Source organism: Scyliorhinus canicula, chromosome 1 (assembly GCF_902713615.1).
Source record: "Scyliorhinus canicula chromosome 1, sScyCan1.1, whole genome shotgun sequence".
Lineage (NCBI taxonomy): Eukaryota > Metazoa > Chordata > Chondrichthyes > Carcharhiniformes > Scyliorhinidae > Scyliorhinus > Scyliorhinus canicula.
In genome coordinates, this window is record NC_052146.1 from 268,133,197 (window position 1) to 268,160,260 (window position 27,064).

The window sequence follows — 27,064 nt, forward strand, 5'->3', positions numbered from 1 at the left end:
CATTTTAAAATAATTTGTCCCATGTACGTGCATTTGTAAAAGGAAGAGGATTGAGTTTTCATATTGTGTCATCATCAGTATAAAGTAAAGCGTAACAGTCAGCAAGCAAAATCTTCATTTGGTCTGAAGTCTTCGGACCCTCCCACCTTGATTACGACACATTACCAGGATGGCTCCAACCCAGGTGGATGAAATCCCTAATCTTCGTCAGGAATCACACCAGCCTGGAGCTATCGATTAGTTTCTAATCATTTTGCAGGATTTAATCTTACTGACATAATCTATCACATTATCATTTCAAAAGATGACAAACAGCACTAATCATTAACTGGTAAATTCATGACAATTATTGTTGTAGATGTGAAATTATTAAGCAGCTATATAACGTGTCACAATAACAATCGAGTTTCTGAGATGTATCTCTTTAAAGTGACAGAACACTATCTCTTCTAGACATTTTCATGATTCTACAATACACATATCCATCTTTAGCCAAAATGCACAAACCTGACATTCTGAGTCTATTAATGTTTTCGAAAGTGAGGCAATTATCCATATCTTCTTAAAACAGCTTCAATACACAGGGCTTCTTTTTGAATATGTTGGTTGTTCCTTTATCCTGTTCCCCTCCCAGTCTTCTCCATAGATTGCTTTTGCCTGGTACACCACATATTGGCTGGTTCTTTCTAGAGTTTCCAAATGATGTTTCCCCCACCCACAACCAAGGAAGACACTAACTAAAGAATAAAGTTCAAGGTTGTTTTTAAACTAAAGTATTTTAGTAACTTTCCACCCCGCCCCCTCCCGTTTCTTGTTTGCCATATATACCTTCAAACATCAAACAACCTTGTGTGGAATAACTGATTTACTTGAAAGGGAAAATAAAGATACATCTCATTGAAGTACCTTGACTTATCCTCATGTTGGTGATTGTATTAAAATTGACCAGAGTTAAACTAAATTGAATAGACAGTGGGGCCACATAGGAGTTGTTATCGGATCCTTGGCCTATTTAAACTGATTAGAAAGGCAGTTATAGAGCAACATTTTTTTTTGCTACAAGTGGGTTAGGCAGGCAAACTCTTGTTAGTTTGGATTTTTTTGTGACCTCAGGGTTTCAGTTCTGCACTGACTGCGTGGCAGGGCACCTCAATCGGTGTTCAGCCAACTCGCTGAATTTTAAACTTCAAATGAGCATAGTTGCTTCACTAACCACCTTTATTTTTCTAACATGAAATATTACACTGAGCAGTCAGCAGAATTGTGTGCATGAGATTAAGTTCACTCTGCTTTCCTGTAACTACATTGTTACAAGACTGGAGAGTGTAATTCTGTGTTGGTCCCTCACACTCTTCTCAAAGCAGCTACTGGTGCATCAAGCACCGTCCTTGACTCAGTTAAGCAAATGGTGGCACATTATGACGTAGAAGAATAAAGGAAAAGGGGCAGGGATAGAAGCATGGAGCTGAAAGAAGTGAAATAAATCAAGTGTGATTTACATATATCAGAAAGGCATATCTAATTAGAGGAATTATAAAAAAACTAAATATGTTTTTCATATCCTCATTCAAACAGTAGGTAAGTAGCAAACAGGCAGTTATGTGAACCCCTGTTCTGCTATTAACACATTCTAATCTCTTAATATGCCACTATCAGCACCTTTCTTAGTCATTATCATCGCCATTTACATTCCCTTTGTCCTTTTATTTTTTTTCGTCCATGACGTCTTTGTCAATCTCCACTGGTCCTCCATCCAGCCCCGCTGCTCCAGGCTGCGTCCCAATAACAGTATAAACCTCATCCTATTTTCAGTTCTCTCTAGCTTTGACAGAATCATCCAGACTCTAAACATTAGCTCCATTCTCTCTCTCTCCACAGATGCTGCCAGGCCTGCTGAAATTGTTCAGTATTTTCTGTTTTTGTTTCAAATTCCAGCATCCGCAGTAATTTGCTTTTATTTAAGTTTTGTGAATTTGATATTTAGATTCTGGATGCACCCATCCTGTGCATTTGAAGTGGGGGGAATCCCATTTCCTGTTATGTGGAAAATAGAATATAGCTGTGGTGGTTTCTGTTTCTGCTCACAAACTATTTGACAGTTCCTTCATAAATCTTACAGATCACACTGGAGAATGTCTTCCTTTTAAACTTGGGTTGGGTCTGAAAAATATGTGGAATGTCTCAAAAACATCTGAGGTTTCAACAAAATTATCCAAAGGAAGGTTCATAGTCACAGATGCCACCCTGCTTGAGCAGCATCAGATAACACACTTCAATCCTGGCTCCGTTTGGGAAACTATACCACTTTGCCTAGTCTGGAGTGATCCTCAAGCCATATTGTAGAATCTTGTGATTTTTTTAAATATCTGGCTGTCAAGCTTTTTATTATGTTAAGAAACACAACTATAAATTAAAAATTACATTTCAATTTTATTTGATTCAAATATCGCATAGAACACCTGAATGAACAATGAACCATACTTTTCCCTTGTCCTAGTTATCATTTGTAATTGTGGATTACAGGTGTGTGTACATATCATTACTTAGGTGATGAACAAAGGTTCACTTTTGCTGCCAACATAATCCAGTGTTCAACAGTGAAAGGAGGAAATAGCTGTCATGTAATTACTGTTGGCACAAAAATCTTCATGTGGTAAGACACACAAATCTATGGGATACAGACTTTTCAAGTCACAACAAGCCTCTCTTTGTCATGATTTTGCCTCAGCTGATCTGTTTTCTCTCAGTTTCTGGCCAAGCCAAATAATGAGATCATTCCATTTCAGAAATATCCTGCAATAACAGCACCCAATCCAAACAGCCTCAGTAGCTGGGCTACATTCAAAAGCCTCACTTTTTGAATGCTGAGCCTTGTGTGGTCTGCTGTTCTAGAAAATTCTGGTGCAGGAGGTAGGCCCTTTAAGAGCCATGCTACATGCTGGGCTTGGTTGGCAGCCATCGTTGTTAGCCGGCAGAGTTCCGATTCGTCGTCTCCAGCCGCAGGTGACTGGGAAATGAGGGTCGAAACATGCTTCCGGAGTAGATTGGCAAAAGTAATTTTCTCTGCCCAAAGGTTAAATTCGCCTTTGTCAAAAAGTATGTCGTATTCCCCCTAAAATAAAGAAAACACATTCAGTCTCCAAAGCAAACATAATCTTAAAATTCTCCAGAAGAAATATGAAACTAAATCTAAAATACATTTGAAATAAAATAATTATTTATTTTTTAATCATAGGATACGGGGGTCACAAGCAGGCAGGTCCATCATTTATCCCGACCCCTAACTGCCTTTGACAAGGTGGTGCTGAGCAGCCTTCTTGATTCACTGTAGTCAATGTGGTAAAGGTACTTGCACAATGCTGTAGGGTAGGTAGTTCCAAAATTCTGATCCAACAACTGTGACAAATTCTTTCTGATAAATCATTATACCAGCCCCCATTTAATAAAGTGTAACTAAAGTTTATATTTTTCAAAAAGGGAAGTGAGCAGGAGGTATTGTGTAATAACCAAGTATCAACTTGGTTAGAAATACCCTGCAACAATGTACAGTTTTAAAAGAAATGTAGAGTTTTGTCTATGCTTGTAATAAACCTGGATTACAAGAATTAAAGTAAGTGTAGAGGACAGTGATGTGTTAGGCAGGTTGGTTCGATGTGGACTGCACTCGATGCAGGGAAGCTAGAAACAGACGTCTAACACTGGAGAAGATCCAACACTGTTTTATTCAACAATAGAACTGATAAACATATTCAGCTGTGGGTCGACATTATATTGAACTGACTGGAGACCTTGTATTAGCCTGACCAGACTTACTAGCTACCGCATGGTGTTTGCACTTGCTAGGTCGTGGACTCTGACTGTCACAGTGGCTGGGTCCAGAGAGAGCGGGAAACCTAGTGCCCTCTGGCTTTACAGTGGTAGTGTCCTGCCTGGTGATTGGCTGCACTGTGCTGTGTGCTTACTGGTCATCCTGTGTGTCAATCACTGCCTGTCTGCTCTCCATTATATATATGAGTGGATATTATGACAGACAGATGTTCTATAGTCCCTAAATTCTCTGGAGGAATATTTCTACAATGATAGGTGGGTCCAAATACTTGGCATGCCGGGCTTGGAGGGCCGAAGGGCCTGTTCTTGTGCTGTACTTCTCTTTGTTCTTTGTACACTTAACAGCCAAGAAAAGGACATTTTTTTTTTCCATTTGAGTGGTCATTATTAGTTCAAAATCAAATGAATGGGAGATTCTTGCTGGCCTGAACTTCTGCTAAATTTAGTCAATAGGATGTCAGTACTTGTGCTTAAGTTCTTCTTTCAAATATAGATCACACACACACATATAAGGTCAGGTGAGGCTAACTAATGTCAAGACAGACTGCAGAAAATAAAGAACATATGTTACAAACCAATTTTTCTACAACAAAGAGAAAAGATAACAAGATCAATTTAAGACATTTGGGGCTGGATTTTATGGCTTATGGCAGGGTGAGGGAGGTGGAACAGAAAGTGAGTAGTTTTCTTGCTTCTGTCCCTGCCATGTCAGCATTGTGACAACATTATCCAGGGGAAGGGTTATAGTCACAGATGCCATCCTGCTTGAACAGCATCATATAAATTCCCTTCAATCCTGGTTCTCTTTGGTGAAACCATAACATTTTGTCTAATTTTGAGTGATCTTCAATGCCATCTAACAACGGCATTCTCCGCAATTGGCGCGATGGACCGACGGCGGCGTCAAAAACGGCACAAACCACTCCGGCGTCAGGCCGACTGGAAGTAGTGGAATTCTTCGCATTTTCGGGGGATAGGTGGACGGCGGAGGGGTTGGCGCCACGCCAGCCGGCGCCGAAGGGACTGCGCGAGTCCACGTGTGCACCAAAGATCCGGTGTGATCCCATGCATGCGCGGAACTGCTGGCGTTTTCTGCCGCATGCGCAGAGGGGTGTCTTCTCTGCACCGGCCATGGCAGAGCCCTGCAGGGGCTGGCATGGAAGGAAGTGACCCCACGGCACAGGGCCGCCCGCAGATCGGTGGGCCCTGATCGTGGGCCAGGCCATCGTGCCCCCCCCCCGGAGGACCGCCCCAGCCGACTTATCTGCCAGGTCCCGCTGTGTGGGACCATGTCTGATCCACGCCAGCGGAACTGGCCAGAAACTGACGGCCGCTCAGCCTATCAGGGCCCGGAGAATTGCCGGGGGGCTGCTGCCAACGGCCCCGACTGGCGTGGTGTGAACCCTGCCCCCACCCGAAAACTGGCACCGGAGAATACGGCAACCGGCATCAGGGTGGGATTCGTGCCGACCCGGCGGGGGGGGGTTGGAGAATCCCGCCCTAAGTGTTGACGCCAATGCAGAATTTGTGGACTTTCACAACAGAAAAACTGGCGCTGCACCTGGATCGATTCCGCTACTGCTAAGGGGCTAGCACCAGTGTCACGTGGAACACAATGAGGAGAAACGATGTCAGATTCACGATTCAGTCACATGAGGCTGACAAGCTGCAGCCACGTGTACACACTTCCCACACCACACACATCATCCCAGCCAACAAGATGGTGGAAGAGCGGAGGATGACCCTGTACCCCAGCCCGGGAAGGAGGCTGCCAGCTGCCCCCATTCGCCGTGACTGAGCACAGATGCAAGAGGCCAGAATGGCCAGCAGTGCCGGAAATAACTACACAACCTCCTCAGGGCAGTTAGGGTGAGTAGGCAGCACTGTTCCCCTGGCAGTAACCCACGTCCCACACACGCGTAACCCCCCCCCCCCCCCCCACCGCCCCACCAGGACGGCTGAACACCCCACCCTGCCCCACATGTCGGTACCCATACCGGCCGTCATGACAGGGTGCCCTGGCCACTGAGACACCAGCTCCTCACACCCCCCTGCATGCGTCGGACTGTCTAAAACTATCATTTTCTGTTCCCCCCCATCACCTCTCAGGAGAAGCCCGTGCAGAACTGCAGGGAGCGGGAGAGGACAGGAGGGGGGCCACCGGACCTGCGGTCCCTCACCGTGGCCAAGCAGAGGGCCCTGGACGTGGCGGCGGCCTGGAGGAGCGGGAAGCCACTGTGGTGGAGCTCAGCCACGGGCGAGGAAGTGGGTCACCACTTAGTTGTGGTTCCCCGTGACATGTGTGACAACCCCCCCTCCCCCACAACCTTCACGCCAACAACCCCCTGCCCCCTCCCCCAAACATGCCCACCCCCACTTGCCCGCAGACTAATCATCTGTCTTGTCTTGTGTCTTGCAGGACCTGCTGGTGACGGGTGGAGCACCCGTCCCCAGTCCATGCCACAGGTGGGGCCCCCCCGTGAGCGAACACTGACGCTGAGAGCAGCTCAGACACCAGTGATCCGCCCACGACTCAGGAGACCCCGGAACTCAGGTTGTAGGATGACAGTGATTTTCCATCACAGCTGTCTCCAACACCCTCCACCATCCCAGACACTCTCACCTTGGTTGGGCACTTTGGTGAAGAGGCTCCTGGGACACCATTTGACGTGCACCACAGTTGACCCTGGTACAGCAGGTGGAGATAGGAGCACCCGAGTGGGTGGACAGTTGTCGTGCAGGCTGATTGCAGGGACTATCTGCCGTCCAGACGGGTCCCGGAACAAACAGTCCCATCTACAGTGGAGATGCAGTCGCAGAGTGAGGGACTACATGAGAGGTTGTTGGCAAGCATCCAGCTGCTGCAGCTGCAGTTGAAATAATCCAACCCCTTGCAGGAGCAGGAGGTGGTGCCAACAATGTATGCCGACAAGGCAAACACCGCACTGGCGTCTGCGGTGTAGGCATTGGGGGGGGACAACTGTTCCGGCTATGGATCAGCATGTCCAAGACCTAGGGCATTCTGTGCAGAAGCTGACCGAGGCCCAAAACAGGGTTTCCGCCTCACAGACGACCATGTCTCAGAGCCACCTGAAAATCGCAGTGTCGCTCCTGAGCGTAGCCCAATCACAGTGGGCCATGGCTGAGAACGTCAGTGGCATTGCCCAGGCGCTGGTCGATGTGGTGCAGACACAGAGGGAGGTGCCCCAGGCAGGGTGCTGGGGTGGGGGTGCCCATATGGTCAGTGTCACTTTGCAGAGCCAGGGGCCAGGATGGGTGGTTCGTGAGGTGTGCGGCAAGATGGCTGCCTTGCAGGCCACAATAATGGCGGTCCGTGCCTGGACACCACCTCTGTCCCGTGCGGGGTCACCCGACCTGTTCCCCCCACCACCCCAGCTAGTGTCCTGCCCGGAAGCCCACAGTCACTCCTCTCTGTGTCCTAACTCCTCTCTCTCTCTCCTTCATCAGCCGCGACACTGGTTTCGCGATTTTTCAAAGCACAAGTGAACCATGCCATCGGAAACTCGACCCATTGGAGGAGGAGAATCACGGAGGCCCCGGAGAATACCGGGTCGAGCCTGCTAACGATATGCAAACAGTGTTTACTGTACATGCGTTCCGGTAAGCATTGATGGCGGTGTTGAGGTGATGGAGAATTGCGATTTGCCGTCAAATCGGCGCCCGCACAATTTTGAAATCGGGACCGATTCTGCGTCCATTCGCGTTTCACGAGTTTGGCTTTGGCTAATGCAGAATCCCACCCATTGTCTTTTATAACACAAAGATAGCAAAGCAGGATGATTGGTGCCCACAGACCCCATCACAGAGGCAGCACCTCCATGAAAATAGGAGCATAAAATGAAAAACAAACTCAAATATTTTAGATGGGTAGGAAGTGACAGTAAAATTGATAAATTAAATGACTTTTTAGTTCATTTATTCATTTTAATTTTGTCACAAAACTTTACAAAAAATTAGGGTTACATGCTCAGCTAGACTTAGGAAATATGTTCCTTATAAACGTACCAGATTTTCATTCACTGTATCTTCTTTCATATCCTCTTCTCCCAGCATCCATTCAATTAGCGCAACAATTCCGCGGGAAGTTTGGTTCCAGATCTGTAAAAGTTCGCAGAGCACACCAAGGCCAAGGTCCATAGCCAGAGGTGGGTTAACGACAACAAACAAAATATCTACATGACAGATGGGCGTGGGGAGGAATAAAATGACAAAAATAAGTGCAAAAGTTTTACAGTTCTCTGATGATGACTCAATAAAAAAAATTGGCACTGACATCGTCTCTTGTTTGGAAAGTTTCTACGATGGAGAAGTGGCATGAGAAATTAGTAAGATACTTAAGAGTTACATCACTGCCACTTGATCAAAAATGTACACCAAAGATTTAATGTCCCCACCCATGCACTGAATTTTACAGCAAAATTCTAAAGACGGATAGAATAATGGAAAGCACAGGTAGGGTAAAGTGACACCAAGTTGTATCTTTGCTACAATAACACCAAGAGAACAGAAATTCCATTAAAAAAACACTGATTTATTTTAGTTAAAACAAAATCAAGTCAGGAAACATGTTCTTGTCTGTGTCGTGCATTATTGAGTGGTAGTAACACACTATCCTAATAGCCCACTATCTGTACATAACTTAAGATTGATGTTCTGGTGACGGAGGGAAGAAATGTGTAAAACCTAACTTTTCCAAAATTGACTTTCTTAGTATCTTAAAATCTATCGATCTTTGTCTTGAATATACTCAATGACGGAGTATCCATAGCCCTCTCAGGTAGAGAATTTCAAAGATTTGCAACCCTTTGAGTGAAGAAATTTCTGCTCATTCAGGCCGAGTCAACCTCTTATTCTGAGTCTATGACTCCGATTTCGAAGCTCTCTAGCCAGGGAAGACATCCTCTCAGCATTTATCCTGTCATGCCCTCTAATGATGTAGATTTCAATAACTTCTACCTATTAATGCGTGTTTCTTCCTGAATTTGTAGACAGTAGACTAGCACCTAACCAGGAAGTCGATATTTAAGGATAAAGGGTGCAATGTACCCGAATGCAATGCAGTCCCATTGTGCAAAATTAGCTGGGTGTTTCCTGCCGCTCAGAGCGCGGAGAAACACCCTGCTATCTAGCACCCATCTGGGTAGATCGGGGGCCTCAGCGGGGAGCTCCCCGACAAGGCTGCATTTAGCCCCATTTTCTTCACCTTGGCAAGCAGAGTTCCTCAGTGCAGTGAGAGATTGGGATGTCATTTATAAATAGCGCCCCGATTTTGAGCCCCCAACTCACCTACTAGCCCCAATTCCTTAGAAGGAGGTCCGCAGGCCCCTCTCCCAGTCAATTACCGCTGCTCAAAAAATGCCAGTTTGGCAGTGCCAGATTGGCACCCTGGCAATGCATGGCGGGCACCGAGGTGGCACTGCCAGGATGCATGCTGGCAATGCCAGCTTGCAGGGGCACTGCCAGGGTGCCAATCTACCCATTCACCTGTGGGCCTCAAATGCTCTGGGAGACCCCCCCCAGAGGTCAGATGTTCCATCTGGTCCCTGCTTGTGGAGTCCAGTACTGATTGGCCCTCGCCCAAGATTACCAAGGTGAGGGAGTTAGATCCCACGCCTTGGTTAGATTTCGGGAACACATATTAGAGTGACACTAGCTGTCTGACTCTAATATGCAGATTTACCAGAAAGTGCTACTGCCCACATTGGCTGGGGTTCACATCGCCATGTCTCACGATAAAGCATTAAATCTCGCGAGGCGTGGCGAGCCAGGTAGATCCTGGAAGTGGGATCTCCCAGCATCTACCAGTAGCTGCGCCGCTTTTTGGGTGCAATGCGGCTGGTAGATCCCATCCAAAATGCAAGTTCTCACCTCTAATTCCATCAAATGTTGAGTTCTTGATTTGTGTGTGCTACCAGGAAACACTGGGGAGAGATTGGTGCTTCCACATCGGAATAAACAATCACCTTAAAGTTGCTATTATGATCCTCCAAATGCCATGGCAGGCCTAAGGTGTCTCGCTTCAAGACACAAACTTGCATTTATATAGCACCTTTAATGTAGCAAAACATCCCAAGGGGCTTCTATTATCAAACAAAATTTGACTCCAAGCTACTTAGGATATGTTAAGTCAGATGATACAAGCTTGGCCAAAGGTATAGCTATTACAGAATGTCTTAATGGAGGAGAGTTGGAAAGATTTCTGGGAGGAGCTGAATGGAATTCCAGAACCTAGGGTTTAGGCAGCTGAAGGCAAAAATGATGAAGCAACTAAAATCGGAGATAACAAGAGGCCAGAACTGCAAAGCACAGAGATCTCAGACCTGAATAATTTGTGGTATGGGGTAGACCAACAGAAAAGGGAAGGGCATAAAAATTGCTCAAAGCAAAACAAGAGATTTCACTCCACAAGGTACTGTTTCTATTCCCCATAGCCTAGCCACAGTGGCATGGCCAGAATGGCCATTGTTCATTGTTCCTTTAATTGTTTGCTACAATCAACTTAGTTTTTTGTTTCTACGTTAGTGAACATAGGGAAAATGTACTCATACATTTCCCTTTTTGTTAATGTGAACAAAAATGTCAAAGGTATAAATTGGGTTTTTCTCATTTGCAACCACTGTCGTTTTTTAAACCATTAGTGAAGAGAAGAAAATATATCCCCAAAAAGAAAACTTTCAAGTAAAATTAATTTATTTTCACAATGGCTGGAATTGGAATACAACATGGGTGAGGTTTAAATGGTTTTATAGAAATGCTTGTTACTTGGGCTTCCCCCAATGTTTCTATAAACACACTGAATTACAGCATTGTGTACCACAGTTAAGAAGGAAAACACCCAATTATAGGTGAAACCCACTTCTTTCAGTAGTCAAAACTTGCTCCATCATGATTTAGAAACACATAGCAGTACAGTTGGCGAACATTATAGAGATCACGATAATGGGTAAATTAATTTATTGTTATGTTCAGGTGGGAGAAATAAGCATTACTGGTTCATATAAAATGTGTAGTCTAAGGTTGTTGCTTTATAAGAACAATTCATGATTAGATTTCAAAAATGTACTTGAACAGAGTTAAATCATTTTAAAAAATAAATTTGGAGTACCCAATTCATTTTTTCCAATTAATGGACAATTTACCGTGGCCAATCCACCTAGCCTGCATATTTTTGGGTTAGAACATAGAACGATACAGCGCAGTACAGGCCCTTCGACCCTCGATGTTGCACCGACATGGAAAAAAACTAAAGACCATCTAACCTACACTATGCCCTTATCATCCATATGCTTATCCAATAAACTTTTAAATGCCCTCAATGTTGGCGAGTTCACTACTGTTGCAGGTAGGGCATTCCACGGCCTCACCACTCTTTGCGTAAAAAACCCACCTCTGACCTCTGTCCTATATCTATTACCCCTCAATTTAAGGCTATGTCCCCTCATGCTAGCCACCTCCATCCGCGGGAGAAGGCTCTCGCTGTCCACCCTATCTAACCCTCTGATCATTTTGTATGCCTCTATTAGGTCACCTCTTAATGAAAATGAACCTTCTTCTCTCTAACGAAAACAACCTCAAGTCCATGTGGGGGTTGTGGGGGCGAGCCCTCTTGACCGGCCCATTGAACCCTGTCACGTTCCATGTAACCAGGGGTTGTGGGGGCGAAACCCACGCAAACACTAGGGAGAATGTGGAAACTCCACACGGACAGTGACCCAGAGCCGGGATCGAACCTGGAACCTCAGCGCCGTGAGACTACAGGGCTAACCCACTGCGCCACCGTGCTGCCCTGAACAGAGTTAAATCATGAGCTGTATTGAAGCAAAGAACAATCAGAATATAATTTGTGTCTCATTAGTTAAACACCATGGATTTCCGGTGGCGACCATGGAGGAGTAGGTCGCACATTTGATAGCTCCCGCCTGGGACGAATGTTTGGACCTTTTTCCCCCGTTTTCCCCCGGATATTATGGGCTAAATCGGTGAAGAGTGAGACAGTGAGGATAAATCCCCCTCCAGTGTATGAAGAATTGGACCAGAAGTAGCCATGTGAGAAGACAAAGTCCTATAAGGAAGATGCAAGAAGAGCTGGCAACGTGGGAAAGCATGGCGGACAGCAAGGGCCGTGGGGAGACGGCGCAGTGGTCGACGGAGCAGCTGGTGAAGATTTCGAAGATTGCTTCGCCAAGCTGAAGAAGGACACGCTCTACCCGATTAAGGCTTCGATTGATCAAGTGGTGCAGAATCAAGAGACCCGCAGAAGAGCGATCCAGGAAGTGGAGAAAAAGTGTCTGAGCACGAGGAATACATAACTGTACTGGAGACCAAGGTGGAGATAATGAACGACCGCCAGAAAAGAATGCAGGAGAAGCAGGAGGACCTGGAGAACAGGTCCAGGAGGCAGAATCTTAGCACTGGCAGCCTCCCTGAAGGCAGTGAGGGATTGGTTGCGAGTGCTTATGTGATGGACATATTGGAGGAGTTGATGGGGGCTGAGGTGTTCCCTTGGCCCCTGGAAGTGGATAGAGTGCACAGAGCCCTCGTGAAGAAGCCCCGGGCGAACAGGCCGCCGAGGGCGACGGTTGTACGCTTTCCTGGACAAGGAACACGTTCTGCAGTGGGCCAAGAAAGAATGGAGCAGCAAGTGGGAGAATTGTGAGCTGCGCATTTATCAGGACCTGGGCGCGGATTTGGCCAAGAGGTGAGCTGGGTTTAATCGGGCAAAAATGGCCCTCTTTAAGAAGGAGGTGAAGTTCGGGATGTTATACCCAGCCCGTCTGTGGGTCACACATGAGGAACGGGACTTCTACTTTAAAACACCAGACTAAGTATGGACTTTTATTAAAGTAAAGAGGCTGGAGGCAAATTAAAAGACACTGAAGCCTTGGAGAGTACTGTGGCGGTGATTTGTGCTGGGTTGTATAAATATAAGTAGTGCTATTTGTAAGAAGGGGCTGTTTCGATGGCTCAAGTTAACTTTGTCTTGCAGGGAGCTGGTTAGAGGGGGGTGGTCTTTGGGACTGGTTTTGTTTCTGTGTTTTTTTTCTAAAGTGGCTGTTTTTTCACTGTTTTTTCTGATGTTTGTTTATTGGGGAATGTGATGCTTTTAATATGTTTGTCCAAATGGGAAGAGAGGGGAGAGAACAATGGGGAGACAGAATGCTTGGTGCCAGGGACGGGCGCTATCAAGTCAGCACGGGTCAGCTGACTCTCAGAAACTCAGTGGGGGGTGAGCACGTGTTAAGCTGGAGCTTGACTTGGGGGGCTTGGGTTTCTAGTGCTGTTGCTCGGGGGGGAGAGAGAGGGGGGAGCTGCTCAGCTGACAGGGGAGGAACTGTTACTAGGGGACAAATGGGAGGTCAGGAACGGCGAATGCCCGAGAGGGGGCTCAAGGAGGCGGAAGGAGCGAGCTTGGGGCTGGCCTAACAAGGGTGATGGCTAGTCGGCAGGAAGGGGGGAAGCCCCCCGACCAGGCTGGTTACATGGAACGTGACAGGGTTCAATGGGCCGGTCAAGAGGGCTCACGTATTTACGCATTTGAGGGGGCTAAAGGCGGACGTGGCAATGCTACAAGAGACACACCTAAAGGTTATAGATCAGACGAGTTTGAGAAACTAGTGGGTTGGCCAAGTATTCCACTCAGGGCTGGACTCAGGTGGGTAGTGATCTTGATCAACAAATGAGTGGCATTTGAGGCAGGGGGAATCGTGTCAGACAAGGGGGGTAGGTACATAATGGTGAATGGGAAGCTGGAGGGGGTGTGGGTGGTCCTCGTAAACATATATGCTCTGAAATGGGACGATGTGGAATTTATGAGGCAGGTGTTAGGTAAGATCCCAGACTTAAGAGTCACATAACCTGATCATGGGAGGAGATTTTAACACAGTCATTGATTTGGAATTGGACTGGTCAAAATCCAGGACAGGGAGGGTGCCAGTCGCGGCAAAGGAATTGAAGGGGTTTATGGAACAGATGGGGGGAGTAGACCCATGGAGGTTTGTACGGCCAAGGGCAAAGGAGTTTTATTTTTTCTCCCATGTCCACAAGGTATACTCTCGCATTGACTTTTTTGTTCTGAGCAGGGCGCTAATACTGGAGGTGATAGATACTGAGTACTCAGCAATCGTAGTGTGGGATCATGCCCCGCATTGGTTGGATCTATGGGTTAGTGTGGAGAGAGGGCAATGCCCGCTGTAGAGACTGGGTGTGGTGTTGCTAGCGGACGAAGCGATCTGTGGGCGGGTTAACAAGTCCATCCAGCAGCGGCGGTCTGGGAAGCTTTGAAGGCAGTGGTCAGAGGAGAATTAATCTCCTTACGGGCCCGCAGCGAAAGGGTGGAACGGGCTGAGAGGGATAGGTTAGTGGAGGATATACTCCAGGTGGAAAGGAGGTGCTTGGAGGCCCCGGACGCGGGGCTACTGAGGGAGCGGCGGAGGTTACAGGTGGAGTTGACAACAGAGAAAGCGGTGGAACAGTTGAGGAAGGCAAGGGGGGCGATTTATGAGTACGGGGAAAAGGCAAGCAAAATGTTAGCGCACCAGCTCAGGAAAAGGGAGGCGGCCAGGGAGATAGAGAAAGTAAAGAGTAGAGGCGGGAGTACTGTCCTCGACCCAGTGTGGGTGAATGAGGTGTTTAAGGACTTATATAGTAAATTATATGAGTCAGAAACCCCGGCTGGGGTGGAGGGGATGACACAGTTTTTGGATCAGTTGAGGTTTCCCAGGGTAGAGGGGGATCTGGTGGAAGGGCTGGGAGCCCCAATTGAGATTGAGGAAATAATCGAGGGCTGGAGGACATGCAGTCGGGCAAGGCCCCGGGGCCTGATAGCTATCCGGTGGAATTCTGTAAGGTTTTCAGAGATATTGAGCCCACTGCTGGTGAGGACATTTAATGAAGCAAGAGACAAGGGTGTCCTCCCCCAACAATGTCGTAGGCCTCGATTTCATTGATCCTGAAATGGGAGAAGGATCCGGAGCAATGCGGGTCATACAGGCCGATTTCTCTACTTAATGTGGACGCCAAACTGCTGGCTAAGATACTGGCCACAAGGCTAGAGAGGACTGTTTCCCGGGGGTGATAGGGGAAGACCAGACGGGATTTGTAAAGGGCAAGCAACTCAAGGCCACTGTTCGAAGGCTTTTAAATGTTAATATGATGTCCTCAGGCGAGGAGGTGGAGGTGGTGGTAGCGATAGATGCGGAGAAGGCTTTTGATCGGGTGGAGTGGAATTACCTGTGGGAGGCGCTGGGAAGGTTTGGGTTTGTTGAGGGCTTTATTGACTGGGTGTGGTTGCTCTATCAGGCACCAGTAGCGAGTGTGCGTATGAACCTGCTGAGATCGGGGTATTTTAAACTACACCGAGGGATGAGGGAAGGGTTCCCCCTCTCCCCGTTACTGTTTGCTCTGGCCACAGAGCCATAAGAGGGTCTAGGAACTGGAAAGGGCTGGTTTGGGGGGGGGGGGGGGGGGGGGGGGGGGGAGCACCAGGTCTCACTTTACACAGATGACCTGCTCTTGTATATTTCACAGCCGTTGGAGGGAATGGGGGAAGTAATGCGAATCCTGGGGGAATTTGGCAATTTTTGGGGGTATAAATTGAACATGGGAGAAAAATGAGATTTTCGCGATCCAGGCAAGAGGACAGGAGAAGAGACTGGGAGAGCTGCCGCTTAGAATGGTAGGGAAGAGCTTTCGGTATCTGGGAATCCAGGTGGCCCAGGAATGGGAGGCACTGCTCACGTTAAACTTATCCCGGCTGGTAGAACAAATGGAAGGGGACTTTAAGAGATGGGACATGCTCCCGCTATCACTGGCGGGGGAGGGAGTGGGTGTACAGACCGTGAAAATGACGGTCCTCCCCAGATTTCAGTTTGTCTTTCAGTGCCTCTCCATCTTCATCCAGAGGGCCTTTTTCAAGCTGGTGAATAAGGTTATTTTGGGCTTTGTGTGGGCGGGTAAAACCCCGCGAGTGATGAAAGTGTTGCTGGGACGCAGTCGGGGGGAGGCGCTGCCGATCTTCTGCAATTACTACTAGGCAGCTAATATAGCCATGATTAGGAAGTGGGTAGTGGGGGAGGGGTCGGTGTGGGAGCAGATGGAGGCGGCGTCATTCAAAGACACAAGTTTGGGAGCACTGATAATGGCACCTCTTCCGTTCTCGCCGGCCCGATACTTCACAGTGATGGTGGCGGCTCTGAGAATCTGGGGGCAATGGAGGAGACATAAGAGAATGGAGGGAGCATCGGTTTGGACCCTGATTTATAATAATCATCGGCTTGTACCGGGTTGGCTGGACGGTGGGTTCCGGAGATGGCAAAGGGCAGGAATTAGGAGGATGGGGGATCTATTTATAGATGGGAGCTTCCCCAGCTTGAAAGCCTGGAAAACATGGGTGGTGCAGAGTCCGAAGGTGGCAATCTTTGGAGTGTCGGAAGAGCCAGGTGTTCAGGGGGCGAAAGAAGTCTTTGCCTCTGCCTCCCTGGTAGCCCAGAGACGGATCTTATTAATGAGGAGGGACTCAAAGCCCCTGAGTGTCGAGACCTGGGTTAGTGACATGGCTGGGTTTCTCAGTCTCGAGAAAATAAAGTTTGCCTTCAGAGGGTCAATGGTTGGGTTCACCCGGAGGGGCAGCCGCTCGTCGACTTTCTCGGGGAAAATTAAGGGGGGGGGGGGAGATTGTTGTTTCATGGTTGGGGTGTGTGAAGATTGGGATGGGGAGGGGAATGTTTATTGCACCATGTTCATGGCATTGCTATTGTTATTATTATTAAAACTTGCAAATATCCATATAAAAATATTTTTAAAAAAACACCATATCCTTTTTGGGGTAAGTTTTGGTTACATTCTTTGGTAAATTGCTATGGTGATTTCTTATTTCACCAGAGGTCACGTCTCACTAATTTGAATTTTTTGAGGAGGTGACAAAAATGATTGACGAGGGAAAGGCTGTGGATATTGTCTACATGGACTTTAGTAAAGCATTTGATAAGGTTCCTCATGGCAGGCTGGTGCAAAAGATTAGATCACATGGGGTCAGAGGTGAACTAGCTGGATGGATCCAGAACTGGCTTGGCCATAGAAAACAGAGGGTAGCAGGGGAAGGGTGTTTTTCCGATTGGCGTTCTGTAACTAGTGGTGTTCCACAGGGATCAGTTTCATAGAATTTACAGTGCAGATGGAGGCCATTCAGCCCATCGAGTCTGCACCGGCTCTTAGAAAGAGCACCCTACCCAAGCTCATACCTCCACCCTATCCCCATAACCCAGTAACCCCACCTAACACTAAGGGCAATTTAGCATGGCCAATCCACCTAACCTGCACATCTTTGGACTGGAACCTCTGCTCTTTGTAATATATATAAATGACTTGGAAGAAAACAAAGTGGGTCTGATTAGCAAGTTTGCGGATGACACTAAGATTGCAGGAATTGCGGATAGTGATGAAGATTGTCAGAGAATACAACAGGATTTTAGATAGGCTGCAAAATTGGGCAGGGAAATGGCAGATGGAATTTAACCAGGACAAATGCGAGGTGATGCATTTTGGTAGATCCAATTCAGGTCGAAGCTATAAAATAAATGGCAGAACCATCAGGAGCGTAGAGACACAGAGTGATCTGGGTGTGCATGTCCACTGATCCTTAGAAGTGGCAGCACAGGTGGAAATGGTGGTAAAGAAAGCATATGGCATGCTTGCCTTCATTGGACGAGGTATCGAGTATCAAAGCTTGAAAATTATGTTACAATTATAGAGAACGTTGGTTAGGCTACATTTGGAATCCTGTGTCCAATTCTGGTCACTGCACTACCAAAAGGACGTGGAGGCTTTGGAGGGAGTACAGAAAAGGTTTACCAGGATGTTGCCTGGTATGGAGTGTATTAGCTATGAGGAGATAGTGAATAAACTGGGATTGTTCTCCCTCGAGAGACGAGGCTGAGGGGTGACCTGATAGAAGTTTATAAAATTATTTGGGGTATAGATAGGGCTAACAGTTGGAGGCTTTTTCTCAGGGTGGAAATTACAATTATAAAGGCGCACAAGTTCACAAGGGGGGAAAGGTTCAGTGTAGCTGTGTGGGGGAAATTTTTTACATAGAGGATGGCGGTGGCCTGGAATGCACTGCCAAGTGAGGTGGTTGAGGCAGATACGTTAACGATCTCTAATACTTATCTGAACAGACACATGAACAGACGGATCGGCGCAGGCTTGGGAGGGCCGGTGGGCCTGTTCCTGTGCTGTATTGTTCTTTGTTCATATCTTTGTGTCGAATGTTGTCCAGCAATATATTCAATCCTGAGAAGTTCACTCTTACAGACTGTTGTCGTAAGAACATGATGGCCTTTGATTCTCTTTTCCCCCTTGAAGCACACCCTGGCCTGCAGGTTTCCTGGTGGCGTGGGTTGGTTTCAATGGGAAATCCCATTGACAAGCGACAGGAAGAGAAAAACCCATTACAAGCGAACAACACGTTGGCGAGAAACACTCCCCTCCCAAGATCCGCTAGCCAATCAGAGTTCGCCAATTCATCATTGTTGCCAGTGCCACCAGCAGAGCGGCTATAGTTGCTGGATATACATCCATAAGAGGTTAATTTACAAAATACGGGAAAGCTCCCAACCCATACTGATTGGGATTAGGAATTAAATGGGTTGGGCAGAGGCTGATTTAGCACAGTGGGCTAAACAGCTGGCAGAACAAGGCCAGCAGCGCGGGTTCAATTCCCGTAACGGCCTCCCTGAACAGGCGCCGGAATGTGGCGTGTCTAGGGGCTTTTGACAGTAACTTAATTGAAGCCTACTTGTGACAATAAGCGATTATTATTATTACATTTAAAACAATGAGGCTATGTCTAATGACACGACAGTTTAGGCTTGTTATGGGCCATGGTTTAGAGAACCCCAAAGTGTGTCATGGAGTTCTCCTGACCCACAACATTTAATAGATTGTGGTATGGGGAGCACACGGTCCACTGTACAGGTATGGTACAGCAGAAATGGAAAAGTATTTTTTAAAGCAAAACAATGTTTATTCTATGAACTCAAGTTAACCTTTTTAAAAACATACAGTGAACATCTTAGCAACCATTAATTCAAATACAACCCCCAAAGAATACAACACTAAGTAATGCCTTAAGCTTTCCTTTTAACATCCATAAGACTTAAAACACCTTTTACCAGAAGCAGAAGGGGCAGCACGGTAGCATGGTGGTTAGCATAAATGCTTCACAGCTCCAGGGTCCCAGGTTCGATTCCCGGATGGGTCACTGTCTGTGCAGAGCCTGCACGTCCTCCCCGTGTGTGCGTGGGTTTCCTCCGGATGCTCCGGTTTCCTCCCACAATCCAAAGATGTGCGGGTTAGGTGGATTGGCCATGCTAAATTGCCCGTAGTGTCCTAAAAAGTAAGGTTAAGGGGGGGGGGGGGGGGGGGGTTGTTGGGTTACGGGTACAGGGTGGATACATGGGTTTGAGTAGGGTGATCATTGCTCGGCACAACATCGAGGGCCGAAGGGCCTGTTCTGTGCTGTACTGTTCTATGTTCTATATCAGGTTAAAGTCACTACTGTTATTAGTTTTAAATCGCCAGGATTGAATTACAGTCTTTAGATTACAGAAAGAGACTCTAATACACCTTCTGGCTATGACTGCAGCTATCCAGCTCTGAAAACGAAACTAAAACACACCCTGCAGCAAACAGCCTAAAACAAAAGTAAAGCCCAGCTCCACCCACTCTCTGACATCACTGCAGTTAATAAACACCCATTTCTTAAAGGTACTCTCACTACAGGTACTTATATACACACCCATTTATAAACACCCTTTCTTAAAGGTACTCTGACATGACAAGGCTGGAGCTCTTCATCTCCAGAAATTTCCCCACTTTGTCACAAAACCACCTCACTGCATGGATCTGCATGGATCTGGATCTCGCATTTGACCTGAGGAAATTCTTCTTTTACATGCCTCGGAGATTTTAAACATAAAGGTGAATCTTTGGAACATACCTCAAATGTCAAAAGCTTAACCTGCCTTGGCGCCTGAATATAATAGTTTTGAATAATGGAGGTGTGAGGACAGATGAGTATTTTGGAGAAGATTGAATGGGTGAGAAAGAGTCCATAGTACAACCACTAATGATGCAGGCCTCCATCAGCACAGTGCAGATTGAAAGAACCATTTAAAGTACAGTTACAGGACTGAGCTGGATGAAACTAACATTTGTTTTATCTTGGGATTTCCCTATCAGAAACATAACATTTGAAGGATGATGGGTGGAATTTTAACCAGGCGCCAGTGATCTCACCAAACAGGCGATAGCCCCACATTACCTCCTTTAGGAAAGGCCTGCTATATTAAGTGCTACCAAGGATGAGTCTTTCTTGGGATCAAGGGCCCTGTTGGCAGAAATCACCACCCAACCCCCCCCAACCAACTACCACCTCCTCTCCTGAGATCCGCCAGCCAAATCAGAGGCCACCAATTCATCAATATTGACAGTGCCACCAGGAGGGTGGCGATAGCCGCTGCATATACACCCCTAAGAGGTTCAGGATCAATGAGGAATCTAGGGCGTAATGTGAGGGTAGAATGGGAGTTGTGGGGAGTGGTCACTAGTTGGGGGCAGGAGGGGATTCAGAAGGATAGGAAGAAAGGACAAGGGGCTGGCTCTCAGAGGGCTCTGCCGTTCCCAACACTGAGCCTCTCAGTCAGGTAGTGCCTGAAGACCACCATAACAGCCAGCATGCAAACAAGACAGGGTTTGCTTTTTGGGCTTCTTGCTGGGTGACAACTACACCTGCCACTGGTTGAATAGCAGTGTGGTGGAAAGTGGCCGTTAAGTAGGGATTAATTGGCTGCCCATGAGCTTTCCCCCTGATTTAAGAGGCGGGGAGTCAGAACCCACCCTCACACACACGCCCAATAAAATGCCCCCCAACCTCCAACTTCAAGTTCACCTTGGGAGAGGGCACTCAATTCCACCCTTTTGTTCTATTTAGGCACACCGTTAATATTCCCCACTCCACTGAAATCTCCAGGACTATTACTAAATTAATTTACCCCTCAAATATTTCCAGAGTATGTACCATTGTCAGAATAAAGCCAGTGTATCAACATTAGCCCTGTATGAAAAAGCTGTAGTGATCTTACATTGATATGTACTCTCGAAAGACTTATGTTTATGCACATCATCAATCCATCTGCAACTTTGCTGAGCAGAAGAAAACTATTCTTATACTATATGAGACGAAATTTATTCTGTGCACTGGCGAAATTACCTGACTGAAAAGGGGAAACTATTAAACTGGATGGGAGGAGACAGCGAACGCGACTGTTTTCATAATACACTGATATGTCTCAGCATGAATGATATCATTCCATGAATGTTTGATAAAGAACTTGAAAAAGGTTTGAAAAACAGCACGCTTTTAAATCTTCAAAAAACAGTTTTCAAGCAAAAGGAATGCAAGACCATCAATCTCAAACGTTGCCATTCAAGGCAAAACCAATAATTGAATGTGATTAATGGGAACCATTGTCCTTGCATTACCTAGTTTACAGCTGTTATACATTGCATGCTAACATGTAGTGGCGCCATATTTATCTCCTGGTCTCAAAACTACAATCATTCACTGCAGGAATACCTGGCAAGGTATTCATGATAATAACCTGGTAAGTAACAGTCAACATAAATTCAGGAGGGGAAGGTCTCTCTAACCAACTCTCATTGACTTGTTTTCCTCAGGCTGTGACATATTCAATGGACTGTGGAAAATCCTAAGAAGTGGAGCACCTTAATTCCAAAAAAACAATTGTCACAACTTATTTATTAAAGCTTTAGCTTAAATTGGTGGGCATTTTGGGTGAAAGTTGGGAATAGATGAAAAAAAGATGTTACATGAAAAGAGGATTGCAAATGTGCTGAGGTGGAGATGCCTGGTGAGGATATCCATGGTTAGTGTTAAAACATCTTTAATTTCTAATTTAGATGAATAACTTGGAATTGGAAGCGCAATACAAAATTATTAAATTTGTAGAGAATACAAAACTATGAAAGGCAACTGATATTGAAAAGGCAGTTTGGATATTACAAAATTAGGCAATACTCCAAAAGTGGGTGGAACTATGAAAATAGGATTAACAAGGATAAATTCTCCCCAAATGGTGCTAAACTAGTGAACAATAACATTGAAATAAATTGGCAGGCTCACAGAACCAACAAGACAAATAGTGGTAAACTAAGTAGTAAAATGATAGGTAAAATCACCATCGGCCCAGAGAAGGGGCTGCTTTTCCCTTTGACGGGGAGCTGACTGTGGTGGTTTAACCTGAGGGTCAGCTCAGGCAAGGGGAAAGGTTGAGAAGGTGGGCCTTCATGAATAACCTCAGCCGGTACGGGAATTGACCCCACACTGCATCACAAACCTGCGATCTAGCCAACTGAGCTAAACCAGCCCCACAGTAAAACAAAGGGTACAAATTAAAGGAAGTATTTTCCGCCTGTGAGAATACCATTTGTAGAATTTTACGACCTCCTGGCAGCATATTTTGCAGGCATGGGTACTTGTAAAATAAAATGGGGGGGGGGCTGTGCTCCATATTTTCTTTTATTCGTTCTTGGGATGTGGGCATCGCTGGTTGGGCCAGCATTTGTTCCCCATCCCTAATTGTCCTTGAACTGAGTCGCTTGCTGGGCCATTTCAGTGGGGGACAGTTAAGAGCCACATTGCTATGTGGGTCTGGAGTCACATGTAGGCCATTCCGGGTAAGGATGGCAGATTTCCTTCCCTGAAGGACATTAATGAACCAGATGGGTTTTTACGAAAATCGACAATGGTTTCATTGATCATGAAACTTTTAATTCCAGATTTTTAAAAATAATTCCACCATCTGCCATGGTGAGATTCGAACCCGAGATCTCTGGATTACTAGTCCAGTGGCAATACCACTACGTCACCATCTCCCATCTCCCCCGTCCAGTGAGAGGTTAATTCAATAGCCCATCCTTAGGCCTATTGAGGTCCTTAACTGGCCGTGGCCAGTTATGGGCCTCTGCTGCAATAATACATGTGGCTGGGGAAGGTGGAATGAAGGAAGCCAGCATGATACTTTTGAAGCTCCGACTGAAAGGTGGGAAGAAAAGAACTCAATGAGTTCCCCCATGCCCATTGCCTCCACACTCCACCCCTGAGATTGCATATAGATGATTGCATCCCTCCCCCCTCCCCACTTTGTGCTACCACCCTGGTCTCAAAAAACCCTCAATTTACTTGCAAGTATGGCAGCCATGGATCTTTGTGGACTGCTTGTGGCTGCTACAGTGTTCCCAATGGGACATAAAAATATATTCCTAACTCACTGTAAAATTCACTCCATTGTGTATTGTGTCCAATACGGCTACTGAGAAGAGACATACAGTGGACATTCAAGCATTGAGGCAGTGAAGAGAGAAACCAGATGGCTGATCTCTAATATAAAAGGTTTACATTATGAGGAAGGAATGAAGAAACGTGGACTTTTCCTCTTGAAATGAGATGACTGCTAGGTGTACTTTAGAAACACAATGGTTAGTAAACAATAGCAGAAAGAGGTCAAAGGACAGGGAGGCACAGGTTCAAACTAGTAATAGGCAGTTAATTCTTCCGAAAGAAAATTAGATGCAGGAAGAGGGGATTTCAATAGGCAAAAATAATGCAGTGAATGTAATTTATTTAGATTCCAAAACATCTTTCAATAAGTTACAACATAATGGACTAATGAATAAGGTGTGAGCATTTGGAGAAAGGGTGAGTAGCAGAATGGATCGTCAGCTAGCTACAAGACAGAAAAACATACAACGGGGTAGGTAAATGGTAGCTATTCTGAGCAGCAGAAGGTGGAAAGTAGGATTCCACAGGATAAGTGCTGGGATCACTGTTGTTTATAATTTATATTCATGATTTAGACTTTGGAATTAAAAAGACATTTCCTAAATTTGTGGATGGCACTAAATCTTGGGCATACATCGTCAATACAGAGCATGTCAACAAATTAAGACATTGATAAACTTGCAAAATGGGGTTATGATGAGCAAATTAATTTTACCATAGTTAAGTGTGAGGTAACATATTTTGTTAAGAGAAATATTTTGTTAAAAGATGTTCTTTGTAAAGTAGGGATAGAATGCACAGGGATCTGGGAGTACAAGTATACAAACCACTAAAACTACTGACCCAGCTAAATAGGAATATTGCAAAAAGCAAATCAAACACGAGGATTTATTTCTTGAGTCATAAGACGAGGAGGGGAGTTCCCGAGGACAAAGTTGCACAGTGTCCACAAGGATTGGATTGGATGTGTTTATTGTCACGTGTACCGAGGTACAGTGAAAAGTATTTTTCTGCAAGCAGCTCAACAGATCATTCAGTACATGGAAGAAAAGGGAATTAAACAAAATTCAAGAAAATACAAGAAAATACATGAGAATACATAATAGGGCAACACAAGATATACAATGTAACTACATAAGCATTGGCATCGGTTGAAGCATACAGGGTGTAGTGTTAATGAGGTCAGTCAATAAGAGGGTAATTTAGGAGTCTGGTGACAGTGGGGAAGAAGCTGTTTTTGAGTCTGTTCGTGCGTGTTCTCATACTTCTGTATCTCCTGCCCGATGGAAGAAGTTGGAAAAGTGAGTAAGCCGGGTGGGAGGGATCCTTGATTATGCTGCCCGCTTTCCCCTGGCAGCGGGATGTGTAGATGGAGTCCATGGATGGGAGGCAGGTTCGTGTGATGGACTGGGCGGTATTCACGACTCTCTGAAGTTCCTTGCGGTCCTGGGCCGAGCAGTTGCCATACCAGGCTGTGATGCAGCCCGATAGGATGCTTTCTATAGTGCATCTGTAAAAGTTGGTAAGGGTTAATATGGACATGCCAAATTTCCTTAGTTTCCTAAGGAAGTATAGGCGCTGTTGTGCTTTCTTGGTGATAGCGTTGACGTGAATGGACCAGGACAGGTTTTTGGTGATGTGCACCCCTAGGAATTTGAAACTGCTAACCATCTCCACCTCGGCCCCGTTGATGCTGACAGGGGTGTGTACAGTACTTTGCTTCCTGAAGTCGATGACCAACTCTTTAGTTTTGCTGGCATTGAGGGAGAGATTGTTGTCGTTACACCACTCCACTAGGTTCTCTATCTCCCTCCTGTATTCGGACTCATCGTTATTCGAGATCCGGACCACTATTGAAGGAAGTTCAAAGGAGTTGCCTCAAAACAAACCTTTGGGTGCAATCTAATGGCCGCCCTGGGCACAAATCCAAGTGGGCCGGTTAGATCGCGGGAGAGTCCGAAATTGGAAAGCCACAGCACCGATTGGTTTCCAATATAAAAAGCCCGTTACTGTTGGTGAGGTCAGGATTCCGCAGCGATGAGAAACTAATAATCACCAGTTAAGGCCAATCTCCGTCCGATTAACTAGAAGGACTCCCAATCTTACGGCCTCCCGTGATCTAACCGGCTCCACAGCAAGAGGTAATGTGGGTGCCATTTCGCACACCTAATAAAAAACGTGAAGCGAGTGAAATGGCTGCTGTGGAGATCGGAGGAGTTGAGTAGCCATCTTGGTAAACGGCCAGTCCGTCCTGGTCGGTCAGGGGTATCGGCTTCCACTGGCGAGGAGTTGCCCCAGGACTGGGGAGGTGGGGGCTCAGTGCCCGTGGGTCCGACAAATTGTATATACCATAGCAGGGGAGTCTTCAGCTTCTGCCTTCCCATGCCATAGAAGACCCCCAGGACAGAGCCTCGTCCATGGTGATATGATACAAGTCCATTGACCGTGGCGGCTTGCGGCTGGACAGCTGAAAGCTATTGCTAGTAATGTTAGTAATGTGAGCATTTCACAGCTACAAGTAGATACCCCTGGGTAAATGTCCCGCGGTTGTTACTATCCGGCACCCCAATCAGACTTTGCGGCCCAGCATTGGAGGCTGTGCAACCAAAAGGGGCTGCAGCCGACAACCATCCACCCTAGAGCTGGGCCGCAACACTAGGAACACCCCGATGACCAGAGGGTGGGTGTGTGTAACAGAGGTGGGGGGGGGGGGGATTCCTGGTCCCAGTTCATTCCCTGGGGTCTGGGGTCCAAGGTATTGATGCATAGGGCTTCTGTGGCCGGGAGTGCGTGTGCAGGGCAGGGTCCCCCAGCACATGCGAGTTGTTGGATGACACCCTGCGAGATGTCAGGGAATGTAAGGGTGGGAGGGCTTGTGGGATTAAAGGGTAACAGAGCGGAAGCCATACCTGATTGTCGGTCTCATACCTTCTCCAATTTGTTACAGTGTGGATGATATTGTGGACCCCGCAGCAGCTGCCCTCGTGGTGGCACTGGCAGTCCAGGCAACCTGATGCCGGAGAAGGCGGTGGCAGCAGCATCGGCAAGGGTTTGAGGTGGCAGTCAGTGTCTTTGGGGGCACCCCATGATGACCAGATGGTTTTGTGGGGATAAGGGGTACCCGCTTCGGATCTGGCTAATTATGCCATTACAGAGGCCAGTGAATGATGCAGGGACCCGATATAATCAGGCCCATGTGACCATCTGGATTGTCATAGAGCAGTGCATTGGACTATTTAAAATGCTGTTCTGATGGCTCGACAGCTCTGGTGATGCGCTGCAGTACAACTCCCCGGAATGTTCCCTACTTTCTGGTGGTCTGCTGTGCTCTTCACAACCTGGCACAGCAGTGGGGTAACATGCTGGCAGTGCAGGAGGAACAGGTGGCCATGTCGGATGTGGAGGATGGGGAGAAGCCGGAACAAGAAGGGCTGGAGAATGAGCCTGGGGAGCACCCTTGGTAGCAGCCAGGGGATGGAGGACATGTGGCGGTGGTGCGGATCCGGCATGCCCGGAGGTCCAGGGAGGCCCTCATCCTTGCCCGCTTCATATAGGACGTGGCTTCATCCGATCCACCTCTATCTCCCCATCCTCCCACCCGCTCCTCTGCCCATCACCCTGTCCCACCTTCCCAGGGTCTGTGTTACATTACTCCAGGGTGATGGGCCTGTGTTGGCACTGCCAGCGGGTTAACATACAAGGCAGGAGGGTGATGATAACCCGCTGTAATTGAGCTCTGGTGCTCCTCAATCTGTGCCATAGTCTGACTCCTATCTGTTGACAGAGCCCTCATACCTGGGTCGCCCTCCAGGGCTCCCTCCTCCCAGTTGGTGTCAATAGGGCCTGTGGGGTCAT

General features: G+C 46.8%; 1 protein-coding gene across 1 annotated transcript in view; it reads right to left on the minus strand.

The window, feature by feature from the left end:
* Positions 1-2,410: 2,410 nt before the first annotated feature.
* The window catches only part of LOC119974222 (thyroid adenoma-associated protein homolog), a 570,459-nt gene continuing 545,805 nt past the window's right edge, over positions 2,411-27,064 (minus strand). The window contains 2 exon segments of the mRNA XM_038812984.1: positions 2,411-3,112; positions 7,855-8,021. Of these exon segments, the coding sequence (XP_038668912.1) occupies positions 2,783-3,112; positions 7,855-8,021 (497 nt within the window). The 3' untranslated portion in view covers positions 2,411-2,782.